Below are 21,027 nucleotides of genomic sequence, written 5' to 3' on the forward strand. Positions count from 1 at the left end.
AGGATCGTATTGTGTTCAACTGCAGCTACCAGATCGGATCACAAAATCTGAATAAAGAGCTCTTGCCCGGCCCAACACTCGGCCCCTCTCTACTAGGCGTGTTACTACGTTTCCGCCAAGACAAGGTGGCCATCAGCGGCGACATCAAAGGGATGTTCCTGCAGGTGAGACTAGTGGAGGAGGACAAGCCCCTGCTGCGGTTCCTATGGAGAGAGAGGATCGGGGACGAGCAACCAGCCATCTATCAATGGGAAGTCCTCCCTTTCGGAACCACATGCAGCCCATGCTGTGCTACGTTTGCACTGCAAAAACACGTCGCAGAGGACCCAGCAGCCGATGAAGAGGTCCGACAAAGTGTAGGAAATAGTTTCTACGTGGACAACTGTCTGCAAAGCGTCTCGACGCCAGAAGAAGCCGAGGCCCTTCTACTCAAGCTCCGCGCCTCCCTGATCAAAGGCGGCTTTGATCTCAGGCAGTGGGCCAGCAGCGACCCGCAAGTATTGCGCAGCCTCTCCCCCGAGGACAAGGCAGCAAGCAGCGAGACCTGGATGGCGACCATCCCAGGAGAAGCCCAAGAAATGACATTAGGACTAGTCTGGCGCTTCAAAACAGACTCACTCCATTATAAACACACACCCCTGACCAAGGAGCAGGGAAGGTCGACTGCACTACCGACCACAAGACGGTGTATACAGAACACTCGCCAGACAATATGACCCGTTGGGATGTATTCTACCTTACACCACCAGGGCAAAGATGATTGTAAGAGCGTTATGGGACAAGGACCAGGGCTGGGACGACCCCATACCCGAACACCTTGCCTCCACATGGAGAGAGTGGGAGACAGAACTCAGCTCACTCCCAGGTGTCAACATACGCCGCAGCTACTTCCCACCCACAGTGAGGCCGGAGACGTGCCAGATGGACCTGCACGTCTTCAGCGACGCCTCCGAAGTAGCCTACGGTTCGGTGGCCTACTTGCGTGCCCGAGAGGAGGGAGGAGAAATACATACTGCTTTCATCCTGGCTCGCTCAAGAATAGCCCCACGCAAGCAACAATCTATCCCGCGTCTAGAGCTCTGCGCAGCCCTAGCAGGAGCGCAACTCGCCACGTTAATCCAACGTGAACTCACCATCCCGGTGCAAAGAACAATCTTGTGGTCAGACTCCACGACAGTACTCACATGGATCCGGTCTGATTCGTGTAGATACTTCGTGGGAGTCAGAGTCACAGAGATTCAAGATTTAACAGAAGCAGCAAGCTGGAGGTATGTGGACACAAAACACAACCCAGCTGACGTCATCACCCGGGGAATGTCCCTGGATGACCTCACCCGTCACAATCTATACAGTGACGGGCCAGAGTTCCTCAAGCTCCCGGAAGAAGAGTGGCCTACACCCACCCCACGGGAAGCGAGTAAAGAGGAGGCAGAGAACAAGAAATCTATGTTCTGTGGATTGACCACACTCGTCTCCACAGACCCCGACATAGACGATTGCCTCACCCTTGAGAGTGCGCAGCTAAAGACATTCCTGTGGCACCACCCAAAGGTTCAGCTCACTACTGACATTACCGCAGCTAACTACGAAGAAGCAGAACTTCTTCTCCTGCAACGAGCCCAGAGAGACTTGTTTCCCGATGAGCTAGACTGTCTACAGGGAGCAAAGCCCGTCCCATCAGACAGCAGATTGCTCCACCTAGCCCCCGAGAGCGACGCCCATGGTCTCATCAGAGTGGGTGGTCGTCTGCGGAGAGCTCCAGACTTACCAGATGACGTCAAGTACCCGATAGTCTTAAACAGCCGACACAAGGTCACAGAGCTGATCATAAAGAAATACGACGAGGATGTGCATCACGCCGGGGCAGAGAGAGTCTTCGCGGAGATCAGACGTCGTTATTGGATACTGCAAGGGAGAGAAGCAGTACGACGTTTCCAGCGGACTTGTCTAGACTGTCGTAAATGGCGAGCACAGCCCAGTATACCCCGGATGGCTGACCTACCTCCCTGTCGCCTCCGACTCGGCGACAAGCCTTTTCACTCCACCGGTATGGACTGTTTCGGCCCGCTGTATGTAAAGAAAGGAAGAGGGACCGAGAAGCGGTGGGGTATTGTATTCAAATGCATGACCACCCGAGCGATGCATATAGAACTCCTTCCAACCATGAGCACAGACTCATTCATTATGGCCTTCCGAAGATTCACAGCGCGGAAAGGCAAACCGTCTATACTATTGTCTGATCACGGGACAAACTTCAAAGGCGGAGAAAGAGAGCTGAGAGAGAGCTTCCAAGCTATGGGCCCAGAACTTAAGACCCACCTCGCTCCATCCCAGATTGATTTCCAGTTTAATCCCCCGAATGCACCTCACTTCGGTGGAACTTGGGAACGAGAAGTACGTTCAATCAAGACAGCCCTGTACGCCGTGCTTGGGGCCCAGACCGTGGCGGAAGAAGTCCTAATGACAGTCCTCACGGAGATCGAGGGAGTATTGAACTCAAAGCCCCTCGGTTACGTCTCAAGTGATGTAGCAGATGTCGACCCAGTCACCCCCAACACCCTCTTGATGGGGCGGCTGGACCCCGCGCTACCACAGACAGTGTACAGGCCTGAAGAAGCGAACGGCCAAAGAATGTGGAGGTACAGTCAAGTATTGGCTGACAAGTTTTGGAACAGCTTCCTACTCCACTATCTACCGTCTCTACAGACCCGCCAGAAATGGGTAAAAGAGAGAGACAATTTGACAGAAGGAACAGTCGTCATGATTATCGACCAGTCACTACCCCGAGCTATGTGGCCGGCTGGCCGCGTAAGCAAAGTGATCACCGGTGCCGACGGAAAGGTCCGAGCAGCAGAAGTGCTCGTCCAAGGGCGGATCTACACCCGACCCGTGGCGAAGCTAATAGAGTTGCCAAGGCTTCCCGATACTATTGATGACGACCATGACCCCATGACTTTGTGAACTGCCCTACCCCTCACAACAGACATTGAGTAGTGGACAGTGCGGTTAATCTGTCTCTGCTTAGCTAATTAGGTGGGACTAATTAGGAGGCGGCTGTTACAAAGGATCAGATTAAACCGAATATATATATTTATTGATTGATATATATTGCATAATATTTGTATATCGTTTGATATCCCTTGTATATTCCTTGTACATATACACGGAATATCCCTTTAGCCTAGTACAGACCATAATATTTCATTCTCCTATTGGACATCGGTCCACAGGCGCCAAGGCCATGCCTCCAAAATCAGGTTCAAAGTCACCGCCGGGGACATGCCTGGACATGAACGGTATTGCGCAAGGATATGAGACAGGAATAAAGCTGGTACTAGTTTATTCACCTAAGCGTATAAATACGGCGCAGGTGAATACAGAAGCACTTAGTAATTAAAGTTGAAGCCTCACCCACGATACGACGTGCGGTGCAGTATGGCCTGTTTGGCCCCAAATAGAGCATTGAGACCGCGTGCGAATTAATAACTGAAGTGTCAGAGTTTAACGCTGTACCGTCGAGTTCGACCTATTCTATTAAGTCAGTAATAGTCTATTTGTGTATAGTGTATCGTGCGGCTAAAGTTCTACAGTGACCAGCATCACCAACGTTTCTTCGTATCAGCTAGAGTGCTTATCCAGGCTGGGCTGCTTATCATGGCGCTTTCACCCGAGGAGCCCTAGACGAGGACCGTGTGGACATGTACACTGGATTATCTACCCGACGACTGCATAGCCCTTTTCGGCTGGATTATATTTGCTTTTGGTCCTGTAATTAATGGAGCGGAGAATCGCCGACAGCCACAAGTGTGTGGGATTTACCCTGCAAGGAGCCACGTCGAGTCTGCCCCTCAGAAGCCTGAGGCAGGCTAGCTTTCTTCCATGTGGAGCTACATGCTACGGAGAACAGCTGTATTCGTCTGTGGATCAAGATCTTATTGCACCGTCTCCTGTACTCGGAGTCTCCTTATCATCGTTGACCCAGGCTCTACTACCGACAGACCCTCTACCCTTGCTGGCTTACAACCGGGGGGACCCTTCCAGTATCTCCCGCTATATTACTAGTGTACCATAGATATAATTCCCTAAGATTCAGGTTGTATGATTACCTCCTGCGTAATATGAGAATGGACATTCGTTATTGATTTGCCTACGCACATTCCTTTGCCTTATAAGCGCATTCAAAGTAAAGTAAAGTATATTATGTACCTTTTGCTGCAATAAATACTTAAATACAACTTTGTGTAGAACCGATTCATTGTGGGGAAGTGTTCATCATTAGATACCTGTGTACTGTATGGCCAGTAGGAATGTACATAAAGACGGTAGTGGTTTAATGATACCATACTTATCAATACAGTCAGGGAATTGTACCCCTCAGTTACAGTCAGGTTATAACTCGCAGCTTATGAATGATGACACAGTGAAACCTTGTGCAGAGATAGGAGTGTACCCCTTATTCCCAGATAAAGCAGCATCTGCATCCATGATGAAGCATGCAATGGAGCTAGCACAGAAAGGCACATCATTCCTGAATCCTGGCCAGATTGCTGTCCTTGGTGTTGATCAACCATTGTATGCTATAGCCAAGCAGCTCCAGGGCCTCAGGGCAGCTCTGGCTGCAATTGTAGCTTACCACCACCAGTATGACTGTGTATGAACGAATAATGGACTCTGTGAAGCGCTCTGGGTGTCATGAAGAGCGCTATATAAATCCAAGCCATTATTATTATTAACGGCAATATCCTGCGACACTTGGTGAAGATAAGTTGGTCGTAAAGATGGGAGCATTGCATATCAAAGACAAAGCTCACCTTATGGCGGGCAAGCGCCGCGATTCAGGTTGGACCACCGTCCTTATCCAGGCACAGGTCTCGACTACAGGACGAGCTCAGTCTGCCCTCATTGAGCACCATATCAAACGCACACGTTATGTCCATGAAGTCACTCTCATGTCCCTTATTCTCTAGCAGAAGGCATACTCTGCTTATTGTGTGGATGTTCTGGGCCCATCTGAAACATTCAACATGTGGGACAAACAATCTCCAGCGGAGTTTCCACAGTTCAAGTACTGGTCTACCATCATGGAACTGATTGATTGATTGAAAACTTTATTTGTTAACACATTGAGTGCCATGCCCCTTCCGGGAAGTGACCCCATGTAAACGTAGTTGTAGTTTGTAGAGCTAAACCTATATTTTATAGTATAGCTATGGGTCTAATAACGCCGTCGAGTCTCAGTGAGTTGTTTCTGGTCAACGTGCAAAAAACAGATTATTTTTTCATCCGTACATTTCCGTTTTATACCGTTTTGAATATGAATATAGTTTGGTTGTTTCTGAGTAATTCCAGGGAAAAGACGCGAACACTTTTTTCATTTTTCGCGTGATTATCTGATCTTCCTGAAATCAACGCTAGATCATTATTATTATCCTTCCTCGTGCACGCATGCAATCTGGTTTAGGGGTGGGTGGGGGTTTGGACATTTACCGGGGCCAGTTTAGAATTGCAGCCACCCGTAGGTGCTAGAGCTAGAGTTACTGTTCTGCCAATTTGTTCGGTCACTCCGAGAAGGACACTTCAAGCTGTACATTCAAGTGTGTGATGAGCTAGGCGGCTGGGTGGCGCAGCGGACATTGCGCTTGTCACCAACGCAAGAGACACGGGTTCGAATCCGGCTGTCTGCGTTCCCTCCGGCTTGGGCCGGCCGTCATACTAACTCAATTGGCAGAGTTAGCGGGTGGAAGTCGATGGGTGGTAATCTGGGCGTTGTGGACAGCGACTCCTACAGGTCGGTTGGGGGACGCCTGCACAGCAGAGACAGGAAATGGCGGGGGTAGTGTGAGCCTCCCACACGTTACACCTCGCCAATGAGAGTCCACGCTGGCAGGTGAAAAGATGTGACAGGCTGCCTCCTCGTGTATCGGAGGGGACACGTGATGCAAGGCTTCCATCCTCCCTACAACTGGCCAGTGGGGGGCATATGCGAGCAACGTTCAAGACAGGGGAGGGGAGAATTGGCACAGTGGAATTGGGATGGGAGAAAAATAGAAAAAGTGTGTGATGAGCTCTGTGCTTGGTTTCACGTGATGGATCACACTAACTACACTCGCTGGTTACCCGTCCATGTTCGAGACATGTTTTAGCTGGTTACCCGTCCATGTTCGAGACATGTTTTAGCTGGTTACCCGTCCGTGTTCGAGACATGTTTTAGCTGGTTACCCGTCCGTGTTTGAGACATGTTTGAGCTGGTTACCCGTCCGTGTTCGAGACATGTTTTAGCTGGTTACCCGTCCGTGTTCGAGACATGTTTGAGCTGGTTACCCGTCCGTGTTCGAGACATGTTTGAGCTGGTTACCCGTCCATGTTCGAGACATGTTTGAGCTGGTTACCCGTCCGTGTTCGAGACATGTTTGAGCTGGTTACCCGTCCATGTTCGAGACATGTTTGAGCTGCATGAAAAAAAATCCTGCCATTTATGAAGAGTTCATGAAGGGGAAATTCATAGTGCAGCGGTCAGAATGTAAGTTCAGCTTGATTGCAAAAGATCAATCCCACGAGCAATCAAACAAAATCCTGCAGTCCTGTGGTGGAGCAGCTGGACTCTATGAAAGCCCTGAAGCCCTCACACTCTTCATGCTTGCAGGGCCTGACTGTGCCAGGTTGGTGCAAGAGTTTGAAGCTGTGTATAACAGCATCGTCAACATCTCATCATGAAGAGGCACATAGCTTGCAGGTCATGTTCAGGAAAGATGTAGGGCTGACCTTCGAATTTTTTTTTGGCAATCGAAGCTTCGGGGCCGAGCTTCGATTTTAATTTTAAATTTTTGTATCTTATGTTGTGGGACTTGTACAGCACTTTGGTAAACTTTGTTGTTTTTAACACTTTAACTGCCGGAAGACGCTTTTAGGCGTCCTTCCCCGCCATGCTCAAGTTGCCGAAGACGCCGTAACTCGTCTTTGATATCAATATTTCAAAAATCTGTGATCGGAATCATATTTCCTTTCCGGGGCCCTGAGACACAAGTGTGATCTCCTCTCAATCCTCTAGCGGTTCAAGACCGCCATCTGGTGGCCGATCGGCAGATCGAAAAAACGGATGTTACCTTTAACCCGGTAGGACTCACTCCATATGGGGTCCGGGCACTCGCTAGTGTTAGAGAGACTCAGTCTTCACACAGTGAACATCGATCGCTGCAAATAACTCGAAAAAACAACATGATTTGGACGTATATATTATTATACAACCTGGACATGGACCGGATATTTCTATATCCCATAATAGGAAAATGTCTGTTCCACGCTCATCGCCCAACGGCGCGAGGAAGATACGGTAAGATTCAGCGTTATTTTTCAATGTGTACGATACTAACTGCTATGATGAACATTTGACCCACATTAGATGAATGGTATAACGCTGCCCACGGAATTATAAACGCCCCCTCGGCCATCCGGTCAACATCAGATTACGTGTAGTAACTTCCAGAAGTCCGTCCAGTTGGATTTTTTTATATCGCGCCGATTGCTATCAAACTGTATTTGATCATCAATATAATGCATTTGGGGCTATAAATCACGTTCTGGAGAAAGCTGCAGAAAGAGATGAAAACATACTTATACTTTAGATCATATTTTAGTATGAATATGTGAATGAAAAAGTTTAACGTTCATACACCCTGAACAATACATATAGGACATTGAATGGGCCCTAATAATGGCAATTTAGCAATAGAATTTAAAAAGTTATAGCCCTGCAAAGAAGGGGAACTTCTACATAGACAAATAGAGCTGGCAACCTATGGTATATCATGAATTTAGCCTTAGGCAATCAAAGTGTTAAATGTGCTCTATAAATAAAGTGGATTGGATTAATGAATTAAGTAGCCCCTTTCGTAACTGTGACGCAGCCAACACGGCTGTGTGATTTAATTCAAGGTGGATCGCTGTTGTCGTTTGAACAACTTCAGATTTCATGGGAACTACCAATCCCCCAAATCAAGAATGTTTAAGATGAATGAAGTAAGATTTAGATTATTTGAAATATGGCCTGTGTAGACTAAACTATGCACAGAATTATGTCAGTCTACAAGGTCCGGATTCTACATGGTCCGGCAATGTAGACCTTGTAGACTCCACTACAGACCAATTATCAGTGAATGTTCATGCATTTTTAAGAAGGGCTACTTCCACAAAAAAACAAAGAACTCACCAAAACATCTCAGTAGCACCTTATCTAAATGTTCTATTTCATATATGGAGATTCATATTTATTTATGTATTGCATTTCTACATTTTATTTCCTATTTTGTTTATTCATCCCAGTATCTTTCTTTCTTATGTGTGGAATTCTACAAGGCATTTACATTCACATTTACATTTAGTCATTTAGCTGACGCTTTTATCCAAAGCGACTTACAAGTTCTGTACGACAGGTCATCAGGAAGGATGCAACTCTATCAGCTGAACAACAATGTTCATCAAAGTGTTGAGTGCTACAGTGTAGGTTAGTTTATTAGGACAAGTGCATGACAGTAAGGTTAGTTAGGGTTAGATTTATTTTATTTATTTTATTTTATTTCAGATAATGGTTGAAGAAGTGCGTCTTTAGTCGACGGCGAAAGATTGGACGGGATTCGGCTGTCCTAACGAAGTAAAAATTGAAAAAAAAAAATGAACGATTTTTTTTTAAAAGAAATTAATTTTTATTTTTTTTTAATTTCGATAATTTTTTTTAATGTTCGAAGCTTGTGCCATCGAACGAAGCTTCGAAGCTTCGAAGTATTTAAGACAGCCCTAGAAAGATGTCAAATCCTTCACAGAGGTTATGGAGACCCACGGAAATCCATTTCTACCAAATAATGACCTTGTAGCACTCGACATACAAGACATTATGGAAACAAGTGGCTGACTCATTCGCAAGGGTTCACGAAGTTGGCATAGCCCTTTTACTGGAACCAGGCGACCTCTGTCCAGCTAAATATCCCAGAGTTCAGTACATGGGGCTGGTACTAGGACTCCACGACCAAGACTTGTGAACCATACTGGACTCATCTTGCAGATGCCAGTAAAGCCTGCACCATTCTCCTCCACAGCGGCTGCAAAAAGTCATGTAGAGGGCGCTGCAAATGCTTTAAAGGGGAGATGAAGCAGTGAACAATGTAATCCTAGTTTGTTTGTTGTGTACCTTGTGTAAGACAGGGTCCTATAATAAAATGTGAAATCCTGCTTATTTGTCTGAAAAATCAAATATAATTTCCCTGTTTTCGCCATGGGCGCGGCCATTTTGTTGCTGACGTCATGGGGCTGGTTTGGTGTATACACTGCTGGTTAGCTGCCTATAGTGAATGGGTCAGTCAGTAAATAAAATGTTGCCTACATTTACATTTACATTTACATTTAGTCATTTAGCTGACGCTTTTATCCAAAGCGACTTACAAGTTCTGTACGACAAGCCATCAGGAAGAGCACAACTCTATCAGCTGAGTAACAATGTTCATCAAAGTGTTGAGTGCTACAGTGTAGGTTAGTTTATTAGGACAAGTGCATGACAGTATGGTTAGTTAGGGTTAGATTTTTTTTTTTTTTTTTTTTTTTATTCAGATAATGGTTGAAGAAGTGAGTCTTTAGTCGACGGCGAAAGATTGGACGTGTTTCGGCTGTCCTAACTGGGGTGGGTAGTTCATTCCACCATTGTGGGGCAAGGACTGAGAATAGGCGACTTCTCTTTGATGACCCTCCCGGAGCTTGGATAGGAGTAGGTCTGAGGCGGCCAGAAGATGCAGAGCGTAGGGGTCTTGAGGGTGTGTAGTTAGAGACCATTGACCGGAGGTAGGCGGGAGCAGTTCCCTTTGCCGCACGGTATGCTAGGTCAAGGGCCTTGAAGCGGATTCGTGCAGCAATGGGGAGCCAGTGCAGGTCCCTAAGAAGTGGGGTGACATGGGCCGACTTCGGTAGGTTTGAGATCAGGCGGGCCGCTGCGTTCTGAATGAGTTGAAGAGGCTTAGTGGCAGTGGCCGGGAGGCCAGCGAGCAGTGCGTTGCAGTAGTCGAGGCGGGAGATGACTGTTGATTGGACGAGGAGTTGGGTGGCTTCTTTTGTCAGGAAGGGGCGTATCCTTCTGACGTTGCTCAGGAGGAATCGGCAGGTTCTGGTTGTCGCTGCGATGTGAGCAGAGAAGTTCAACTGGTCGTCGAGGACAACACCAAGGTTCTTGGCGGTCGGGGACGCGGTCACAGCTGCATTCTCGACTGTGATGGAAAGGTCGGTCAGGGGGGAGGATTTGGCCGGCAGGTGGAGCAATTCTGTTTTGCTTAGGTTCAGTTTGAGGTGGTTGGTCGTCATCCAGGCGGAGATGTCGGACAGACAGGCCGAGATCCGCTCAGAGACGTGGATATCTGAGGGAGGGAAGGAGAGGAAGAGTTGAGTATCGTCGGCATAACAGTGGTAGGAGAAGCCATGAGACGTGATAATGTTACCCAGTGATTTAGTGTAGAGGGAGAAGAGAAGGGGTCCTAAAACCGAGCCCTGGGGGACCGCGGTGGTTCTTTTTGTATTGCTCCTGGCTGTTCAAACTAATTTTACCGTGTGAAAGAGAGGAAAGTTGGTTAATTTCCACAAACTACCAGTGAAAAAAACAGTGTTGTTGGCACGTTGGCTCAGGCTGGCTGCACTCAGGCGGCGCGACCAGCCTGTTGGACAGGGAAGGAGGATCTGCAGCGAACACTTCATTGCCTCGGATTATGTTGTTGGGGTGGGAGGTTTGTCCAGAAGACCACTAATCAGCTGAAGCCGGACGCGGTTCCCTCGGTCTTCGACAGACAGACCGGCCCAGGCAGTTCAGCGTCATGGAGCATTCAGCCTGCTGGCTACCTAGCTCCACTTCAACCAGCCGAGCGTCGGGAGCTCCAGCAGCTTGTCGATGTGCTAATAGCCTGGAGCTAGCTACCGTTAGCTTGCCGAGGCTATTAGCACATCGACAAGCTGCTGGAGCCAGCTACCGTTAGCTTGCCGAGGCTCCAGCACACCGACAAGCTGCTGGAGCCAGCTACCGTTAGCTTGCCGAGGCTCCAGCACACCGACAAGCTGCTGGAGCCAGCTACCGTTAGCTTGCCGAGGCTATTAGCACACCGACAAGCTGCTGGAGCCAGCTACCGTTAGCTTGCCGAGGCTATTAGCACACCGACAAGCTGCTGGAGCCAGCTACCGTTAGCTTGCCGAGGCTATTAGCACACCGACAAGCTGCTGGAGCCAGCTACCGTTAGCTTGCCGAGGCTATTAGCTAGCCAGCAGGCTGAATGCTCCGCGACGCTGGTTGAAGTGGAGCTAGGTAGCCAGCAGGCTGAATGCTCCGCGACGCTGAACTGCCTGGGCCGGTCTGTCTGTCGAAGACCGAGGGAACCGCGTCCGGCTTCAGCTGATTAGTGGTCTTCTGGACAAACCTCCCACCCCAACAACATAATCCGAGGCAATGAAGTGTTCGCTGCAGATCCTCCTTCCCTGTCCAACAGGCTGGTCGCGCCGCCTGAGTGCAGCCAGCCTGAGCCAACGTGCCAACAACACTGTTTTTTTCACTGGTAGTTTGTGGAAATTAACCAACTTTCCTCTCTTTCACACGGTAAAATTAGTTTGAACAGCCAGGAGCAATACAAAAAGAACCACAGCGGTCCCGTTGTTTTGTAGGCAACATTTTATTTACTGACTGACCCATTCACTATAGGCAGCTAACCAGCAGTGTATACACCAAACCAGCCCCATGACGTCAGCAACAAAATGGCCGCGCCCATAATGATAAATGCTTCAAAAATTCACATAACAAATCGTTTTTTCTTAGAAACTGCTTATTTTTATAACGTGATTTTTTCTGTGGCTTATCTAAATACTAATGTGATGCTATGAATATGTATTTATCGCTATGCTTCATCTCCACTTTAAAGCTGGAGTCCATTGCACCTCAATATGTGGCTGTGAGGGTGCCTGTACCAACACTGAGGGTCGAGACTACAGTGAGACGACAATTAGTAATCTGGTTGTGTGATTATGATATATAAATTGTCACCTACAGCTTCTATCCACAATCACTCACCCTGGTAAATAAAAAGGACTGAGCACATCCATCCCCATAAACGTATATCCAGGGCCGGACTGGGGAAATAATTCATACCGGGAGATATAGCGCAAAATATAACCCCAGTCAGGCCACTTTTTAAGCGGGGGGTCTGGGGGTCCCCCACCAGGAACCTTTTTGTTACAAAGACTTAATTTCCTGCATTCTGGTGAATTTTAGTGCATGTGAATCACAAACTAATGAGCCAACAATTGCTTAGTACAATGTACTGTTATGAACCTCAAATAAAACTGTTGTGGCTCTAGCAATGCTACTCTCTCCACCTTCAAAAAGATAAAAACAAGAGCACAACATATTTTTCTATTTACTATTATAATACAGTTAACCACTCTCTCCACCTATTCAAACAGAGCAAGAGCACAATACCATATTCACTTTACTGATGCACTACCCATCAACAGTTAAAATAGCCCTTTACACAAACATTAAATAACAGACCTTTCATTACAATACTATATTAACAGTAGCCACTGCCAGAATAGTGACACATGTATCGCGTGTGGTGAGCACACGCATGCATGCACAACGAAGACAGAAGATTGCGTTGTCTCAATCATTTTAACTATAGAATGAGCTCAAAGTATGAGCTCACTGACTGAAATTTCCAACAAAAAGCATCAATTGTCAAATAATATTGATCACATTAACTAGACTAGATGTTTTTGAGGAAATTAGAAAGGGAACACTTCTTAACCCTTGTGTCTGATCAGATTCTTATTTTTTTGATAACTTTGCAGTGATTATGTTTGTAGCCAATATATGTGGCAACGGTGTGTATTCTTTGAATTATCTTGGATTTTTTTTACTTTCTCTTTCATAAATTGTTTATTCAACTTCAGCCCCGATCATAACCACCACGTTTTTTGTAATGTCAGATTTAACAACTCCTTTCAGAAAAGTGGGAGTATTTCAATTTTAATCTGAAGTTGAATAAAATATTTATGGAAAAGAAAGTGGGAAATTATTTCAACATGTAATCTTTTTATGGCGTTTTTCAATTTAGTCCCCTAATATGGTAAGAGTATAACACTTTAGTTTTCAGACACAAGGGTTAAATTATTTATATGTTTCTTGGCAGATTTAAAATTGGGATTTTGACAGGGGAGATGATGCATTGCATGGTAACGTTAGCTAGCTAACATCCACATGTTTATTTTTATCACTGACTAACCTGCTGGTTCCTTGACCTTGGTGCAAGAAAACATTTGATAAATGTTGCCGGATTTAGCAGCATCTCCTGTAAGGGCCTTTCTTTTTCCCTCTATCCTCCACCCTTTCTCTTTCTTCCACTGTCCATCTTGACATCAACGTTAATTGACTTTCACTCTACTGTATCTCTCCCGAGTCCCTCAATACCTGGCTCACTGCCTGGCTGTTATTATGCAGAGTGCCATCTGCCATTCCGCCTCCACCAATCACAAGCGGCAGCATGGCTCCATTTGTGTGTGTGTGATCCGCGAGAGGGAGAGAGTCAGAGAGATAGTTCTCAAACTCTGTCGCAGACAGTGAAATCCTGGTTGTTCCCCACCCACCTAGGTTATCTAACTATCGCTCCACCACAACTAGAAACAATGGCCTGGCAAAAAATAATAATAATAATAATAAAAAAATTGTATTATAATTTTTTTTTCTGTGCAGGCCAGGCCACCGGGAAAACTCCCGGTGCTCCCGATGGCCAGTCCGGGCCTGCGTATATCTATAGACTGAGCACCTTGATGTGGTATGTATGTGGATTGTCATTTTGGGCTAATGTGGGGTATGATTCTGTATTGTTTGTGTATTGTGCGGTATTTATTGTTGTTCTGTCATGTTTTCGCCTTTGTTGTTGTTGTTACGCCTGGCAACCAATTGTTGTTTAGGTTTATTTGACATTATAAATATTGCCTGGCAATCAATGTGTCTGATTCTGATATAATTATATGTTGTATAGAATTTCACTTTTATAGACAGAAAAAACAAAAGTTCTGGTAAAACTCACTTTCGGGTAGTTGCCATCTTGGAAATATGCAAATTAGGGGTCCAAAAAACATAAAATAGACACCAAGTTTGTATTTCTAGTTCATTTGGTTCAAAAGATATAGCCAAGACCTTTTTCGGACAGCGGCCATATTGATTTGGCCACCAGGGGGCCCCGGGGGTCGCCGGCTCGGGCGCCCTGGCTGAGTCAACAAACTCTGGGCTACATCTGGGCACAATTTGGTGCTTTTGCACAAATTTGCACGAAAATATCCCTAAGGCCCCCAACTAATATATTTCCCATGTTTTCTATGCAAAATCTTTTTCTTCAAAGTAACTAGTAACTGATGGGTTCAGCTAAATGTAGTGGAGTAAAAAGTACAATATTTCCATTGAAATGTAGTGGAGTGAAAGTATAAGGTTCCCTAAATGAAAATACTCACGTAAAGTACAAGTAGCTCAAAATTGCACTTAAGCACAGTACTTGAGTAAAAATACTTAGTTACTTTCCACCACTGTGTACAGTAAACACACACATCTTACAAGACTCTTCTTCAGCCTCCACATGTCTCCACTGTGTACAGTAAACACACATCTTACAAGTAGGGCTGACCTTCGAAGGTTTTTTTGGCAATCGAAGCTTTGGGGCCGAGTTTCGATTTTAATTCGAAGCTTCGAGAAAAAAAAAATATATATATATTAATTATAATATTTTTTTATTTTTTTTATTAAATTTTTTTTATCTTATGTTGTGGGACTTGTACAGCACTTTGGTAAACTTTGTTGTTTTTAAATGTGCTCTATAAATAAAGTGGATTGGATTAATTAATTAAGTAGCCCCTTTCGTGACTGTGACGCAGCCAACAAGGTTTCACTCGGCTGCGCTGCCTGGGTGCAGTGGGGCTGCTCTCACAGCCAACGACATGACATTACATAATTATGTTGCAACCTTCGTCTATCAAGCAAACAATTATATTTAATTTATCATTTATAATTATATCAGACAATGCACCTACAAAAGCAGATGATTACAATTAAATTAGCCAACTTGGTAACACATTAGTCATAGCAGCATAGGCATAGCCTTATTAATGTTTTGTGTCTGCTGCACATGTCCTTGTTGTTTTCAACACAGATAATCTCCACGTGCTTGTTGTAGAGAGGTGGAGTCGAGGTGCCGCTTACTTTCGTTTCATTGGAATGGAGGCGCAAGATTTTGGAGGCAAAAAAAAAGATATATATATATATATATATATATTTCTTTAAACTTTGATTTTTTTTTTTATGTTCGAAGCTCATGCCATCGAACAAAGCTTCAAAGTATTTAAGACAGCCCTACTTACAAGACTCTTCTTCAGCCTCCACATGTCTCCTCTGCCAATGTACTGGTCCTTAAAGGTCAGCTCCACCAGGTCAAGGGTCACGTCCTGCAGCAAGTAAACAAAAGCCTGTTTGTTTCATGTCACGTCCATAACTTTGTTTGTCATGTTGCCGTCTCATGAAAATGGATTTAAAATGTTGTGTGGCGTCTACTCTCTCTGTTATAAATATATTTATATGTTGTGTGGCGTCTACTCTCTCTGTTATAAATATATGTATATGTTGTGTGGCGTCTACTCTCTCTGTTATAAATATATTTATATGTTGTGTGGCGTCTACTCTCTCTGTTATAAATATATTTATATGTTGTGTGGTGTCTACTCTCTCTGTTATAAATATATTTATATGTTGTGTGGCGTCTACTCTCTCTGTTATAAATATATTTATATGTTGTGTGGCGTCTCCTCTCTCTCTTATAAATATATTTATATGTTGTGTGGCGTCTACTCTCTCTGTTATAAATATATTTATATGTTGTGTGGCGTCTACTCTCTCTGTTATAAATATATTTATATGTTGTGTGGCGTCTACTCTCTCTGTTATAAATATATTTATATGTTGTGTGGCGTCTACTCTCTCTGTTATAAATATATTTATATGTTGTGTGGCGTCTACTCTCTGTTATAAATATATTTATATGTTGTGTGGTGTCTACTCTCTCTGTTATAAATATATTTATATGTTGTGTGGCGTCTACTCTCTCTGTTATAAATATATTTATATGTTGTGTGGTGTCTACTCTCTCTGTTATAAATATATTTATATGTTGTGTGGCGTCTACTCTCTCTGTTATAAATATATTTATATGTTGTGTGGTGTCTACTCTCTCTGTTATAAATATATTTATATGTTGTGTGGCGTCTACTCTGTCTGTTATAAATATATGTATATGTTGTGTGGCGTCTACTCTGTCTGTTATAAATATATGTATATGTTGTGTGGCGTCTACTCTGTCTGTTATAAATATATGTATATGTTGTGTGGCGTCTACTCTGCCTGTTATAAATATATTTATATGTTGTGTGGTGTCTACTCTGTTATAAATATATTTATATGTTGTGTGGCGTCTACTCTCTCTGTTATAAATATATTTATATGCTGTGTGGCGTCTACTCTCTCTGTTATAAATATATTTATATGTTGTGTGGCGTCTACTCTGTTATAAATATATTTATATGTTGTGTGGCGTCTACTCTCTCTGTTATAAATATATTTATATGTTGTGTGGCGTCTACTCTCTCTGTTATAAATATATTTATATGTTGTGTGGCGTCTACTCTCTCTGTTATAAATATATTTATATGTTGTGTGGCGTCTACTCTCTCTGTTATAAATATATTTATATGTTGTGTGGCGTCTACTCTCTCTGTTATAAATATATTTATATGTTGTGTGGCGTCTACTCTCTCTGTTATAAATATATTTATATGTTGTGTGGTGTCTACTCTGTTATAAATATATTTATATGTTGTGTGGCGTCTACTCTGTTATAAATATATTTATATGTTGTGTGGCGTCTACTCTCCGTTATAAATATATTTATATGTTGTGTGGCGTCTACTCTCTGTTATAAATATATTTATATGTTGTGTGGCGTCTACTCTCTCTGTTATAAATATATTTATATGTTGTGTGGCGTCTACTCTCTCTGTTATAAATATATTTATATGTTGTGTGGCGTCTACTCTCTGTTATAAATATATTTATATGTTGTGTGGCGTCTACTCTCTCTGTTATAAATATATTTATATGTTGTGTGGCGTCTACTCTCTCTGTTATAAATATATTTATATGTTGTGTGGCGTCTACTCTCTCTGTTATAAATATATTTACATGCTGTGTGGCGTCTACTCTCTCTGTTATAAATATATTTATATGTTGTGTGGCGTCTACTCTCTCTGTTATAAATATATTTATATGTTGTGTGGCGTCTACTCTCTCTGTTATAAATATATTTATATGCTGTGTGGCGTCTACTCTCTCTGTTATAAATATATTTATATGTTGTGTGGCGTCTACTCTCTGTTATAAATATATTTATATGTTGTGTGGTGTCTACTCTCTCTGTTATAAATATATTTATATGTTGTGTGGTGTCTACTCTCTCTGTTATAAATATATTTATATGTTGTGTGGCGTCTACTCTCTCTGTTATAAATATATTTATATGTTGTGTGCCGTCTACTCTCTGTTATAAATATATGTATATGTTGTGTGGCGTCTACTCTCTCTGTTATAAATATATTTATATGTTGTGTGGCGTCTACTCTCTGTTATAAATATATTTATATGTTGTGTGGCGTCTACTCTCTCTGTTATAAATATATTTATATGTTGTGTGGCGTCTACTCTCTCTGTTATAAATATATTTATATGTTGTGTGGCGTCTACTCTGTCTGTTATAAATATATTTATATGTTGTGTGGCGTCTACTCTCTCTGTTATAAATATATTTATATGTTGTGTGGTGTCTACTCTCTCTGTTATAAATATATTTATATGTTGTGTGGCGTCTACTCTCTCTGTTATAAATATATTTATATGTTGTGTGGTGTCTACTCTGTCTGTTATAAATATATTTATATGTTGCGTGGTGTCTACTCTGTCTGTTATAAATATATGTATATGTTGTGTGGCGTCTACTCTGTCTGTTATAAATATATGTATATGTTGTGTGGCGTCTACTCTGTCTGTTATAAATATATTTATATGTTGTGTGGTGTCTACTCTGTTATAAATATATTTATATGTTGTGTGGCGTCTACTCTCTCTGTTATAAATATATTTATATGCTGTGTGGCGTCTACTCTCTCTGTTATAAATATATTTATATGTTGTGTGGCGTCTACTCTGTTATAAATATATTTATATGTTGTGTGGCGTCTACTCTGTCTGTTATAAATATATTTATATGTTGTGTGGTGTCTACTCTCTGTTATAAATATATTTATATGTTGTGTGGCGTCTACTCTCTCTGTTATAAATATATTTATATGTTGTGTGGCGTCTACTCTCTCTGTTATAAATATATTTATATGTTGTGTGGCGTCTACTCTGTCTGTTATAAATATATTTATATGTTGTGTGGTGTCTACTCTCTGTTATAAATATATTTATATGTTGTGTGGCGTCTACTCTCTCTGTTATAAATATATTTATATGTTGTGTGGCGTCTACTCTCTCTGTTATAAATATATTTATATGTTGTGTGGCGTCTACTCTCTCTGTTATAAATATATTTATATGTTGTGTGGCGTCTACTCTCTCTGTTATAAATATATTTATATGTTGTGTGGTGTCTACTCTCTGTTATAAATATATTTATATGTTGTGTGGCGTCTACTCTGTCTGTTATAAATATATTTATATGTTGTGTGGCGTCTACTCTCTCTGTTATAAATATATGTATATGTTGTGTGGTGTCTACTCTCTCTGTTATAAATATATTTATATGTTGTGTGGCGTCTACTCTCTCTGTTATAAATATATTTATATGTTGTGTGGCGTCTCCTCTCTGTTATAAATATATTTATATGTTGTGTGGCGTCTACTCTCTCTGTTATAAATATATTTATATGTTGTGTGGCGTCTACTCTCTCTGTTATAAATATATTTATATGTTGTGTGGTGTCTACTCTCTGTTATAAATATATTTATATGTTGTGTGGCGTCTACTCTCTCTGTTATAAATATATTTATATGTTGTGTGGCGTCTCCTCTCTCTGTTATAAATATATTTATATGTTGTGTGGCGTCTACTCTCTCTGTTATAAATATATTTAATAATGTTGTGTGGCGTCTACTCTCTCTGTTATAAATATATTTATATGTTGTGTGGCGTCTCCTCTCTCTGTTATAAATATATTTATATGTTGTGTGGTGTCTACTCTCTCTGTTATAAATATATTTAATAATGTTGTGTGGCGTCTACTCTCTCTGTTATAAATATATTTATATGTTGTGTGGCGTCTACTCTCTCTGTTATAAATATATTTATATGGTGTGTGGCGTCTACTCTCTCTGTTATAAATATATTTATATGTTGTGTGGCGTCTACTCTCTGTTATAAATATATTTATATGTTGTGTGGCGTCTACTCTCTCTGTTATAAATATATTTATATGTTGTGTGGCGTCTACTCTCTCTGTTATAAATATATTTATATGTTGCGTGGTGTCTACTCTGTCTGTTATAAATATATGTATATGTTGTGTGGCGTCTACTCTGTCTGTTATAAATATATGTATATGTTGTGTGGCGTCTACTCTGTCTGTTATAAATATATTTATATGTTGTGTGGTGTCTACTCTGTTATAAATATATTTATATGTTGTGTGGCGTCTACTCTCTCTGTTATAAATATATTTATATGCTGTGTGGCGTCTACTCTCTCTGTTATAAATATATTTATATGTTGTGTGGCGTCTACTCTGTTATAAATATATTTATATGTTGTGTGGCGTCTACTCTGTCTGTTATAAATATATTTATATGTTGTGTGGTGTCTACTCTCTGTTATAAATATATTTATATGTTGTGTGGCGTCTACTCTCTCTGTTATAAATATATTTATATGTTGTGTGGCGTCTACTCTCTCTGTTATAAATATATTTATATGTTGTGTGGCGTCTACTCTGTCTGTTATAAATATATTTATATGTTGTGTGGTGTCTACTCTCTGTTATAAATATATTTATATGTTGTGTGACGTCTACTCTCTCTGTTATAAATATATTTATATGTTGTGTGGCGTCTACTCTCTCTGTTATAAATATATTTATATGTTGTGTGGCGTCTACTCTCTCTGTTATAAATATATTTATATGTTGTGTGGCGTCTACTCTCTCTGTTATAAATATATTTATATGTTGTGTGGTGTCTACTCTCTGTTATAAATATATTTATATGTTGTGTGGCGTCTACTCTGTCTGTTATAAATATATTTATATGTTGTGTGGCGTCTACTCTCTCTGTTATAAATATATGTATATGTTGTGTGGTGTCTACTCTCTCTGTTATAAATATATTTATATGTTGTGTGGCGTCTACTCTCTCTGTTATAAATATATTTATATGTTGTGTGGCGTCTCCTCTCTGTTATAAATATATTTATATGTTGTGTGGCGTCTACTCTCTCTGTTATAAATATATTTATATGTTGTGTGGCGTCTACTCTCTCTGTTATAAATATATTTATATGTTGTGTGGTGTCTACTCTCTGTTATAAATATATTTATATGTTGTGTGGCGTCTACTCTCTCTGTTATAAATATATTTATATGTTGTGTGGCGTCTACTCTCTCTGTTATAAATATATTTATATGTTGTGTGGCGTCTACTCTCTCTGTTATAAATATATTTATATGTTGTGTGGCGTCTACTCTCTCTGTTATAAATATATGTATATGTTGTGTGGCGTCTACTCTCTCTGTTATAAATATATGTATATGTTGTGTGGCGTCTACTCTCTCTGTTATAAATATATGTATATGTTGTGTGGCGTCTACTCTGTCTGTTATAAATATATTTATATGTTGTGTGGAGTCTACTCTCTCTGTTATAAATATATT

General features: G+C 41.9%; 1 protein-coding gene across 1 annotated transcript in view; it reads right to left on the bottom strand.

Annotated features, from left to right (window-relative positions):
• The window catches only part of depdc5 (DEP domain containing 5, GATOR1 subcomplex subunit), a 227,618-nt gene that overhangs the window by 190,280 nt on the left and 16,311 nt on the right, over positions 1–21,027 (bottom strand). Inside the window, exon 6 of the mRNA XM_084319739.1 lies at positions 15,421–15,504. Coding sequence (XP_084175865.1) covers positions 15,421–15,504 — 84 coding nt within the window. The remainder of the gene's footprint in view (positions 1–15,420; positions 15,505–21,027) is intronic.

The sequence above is a fragment of the Notolepis coatsorum genome (genome assembly GCF_963971535.1).
Source record: "Notolepis coatsorum genome assembly, chromosome: 8".
NCBI lineage: Eukaryota > Metazoa > Chordata > Actinopteri > Aulopiformes > Paralepididae > Notolepis > Notolepis coatsorum.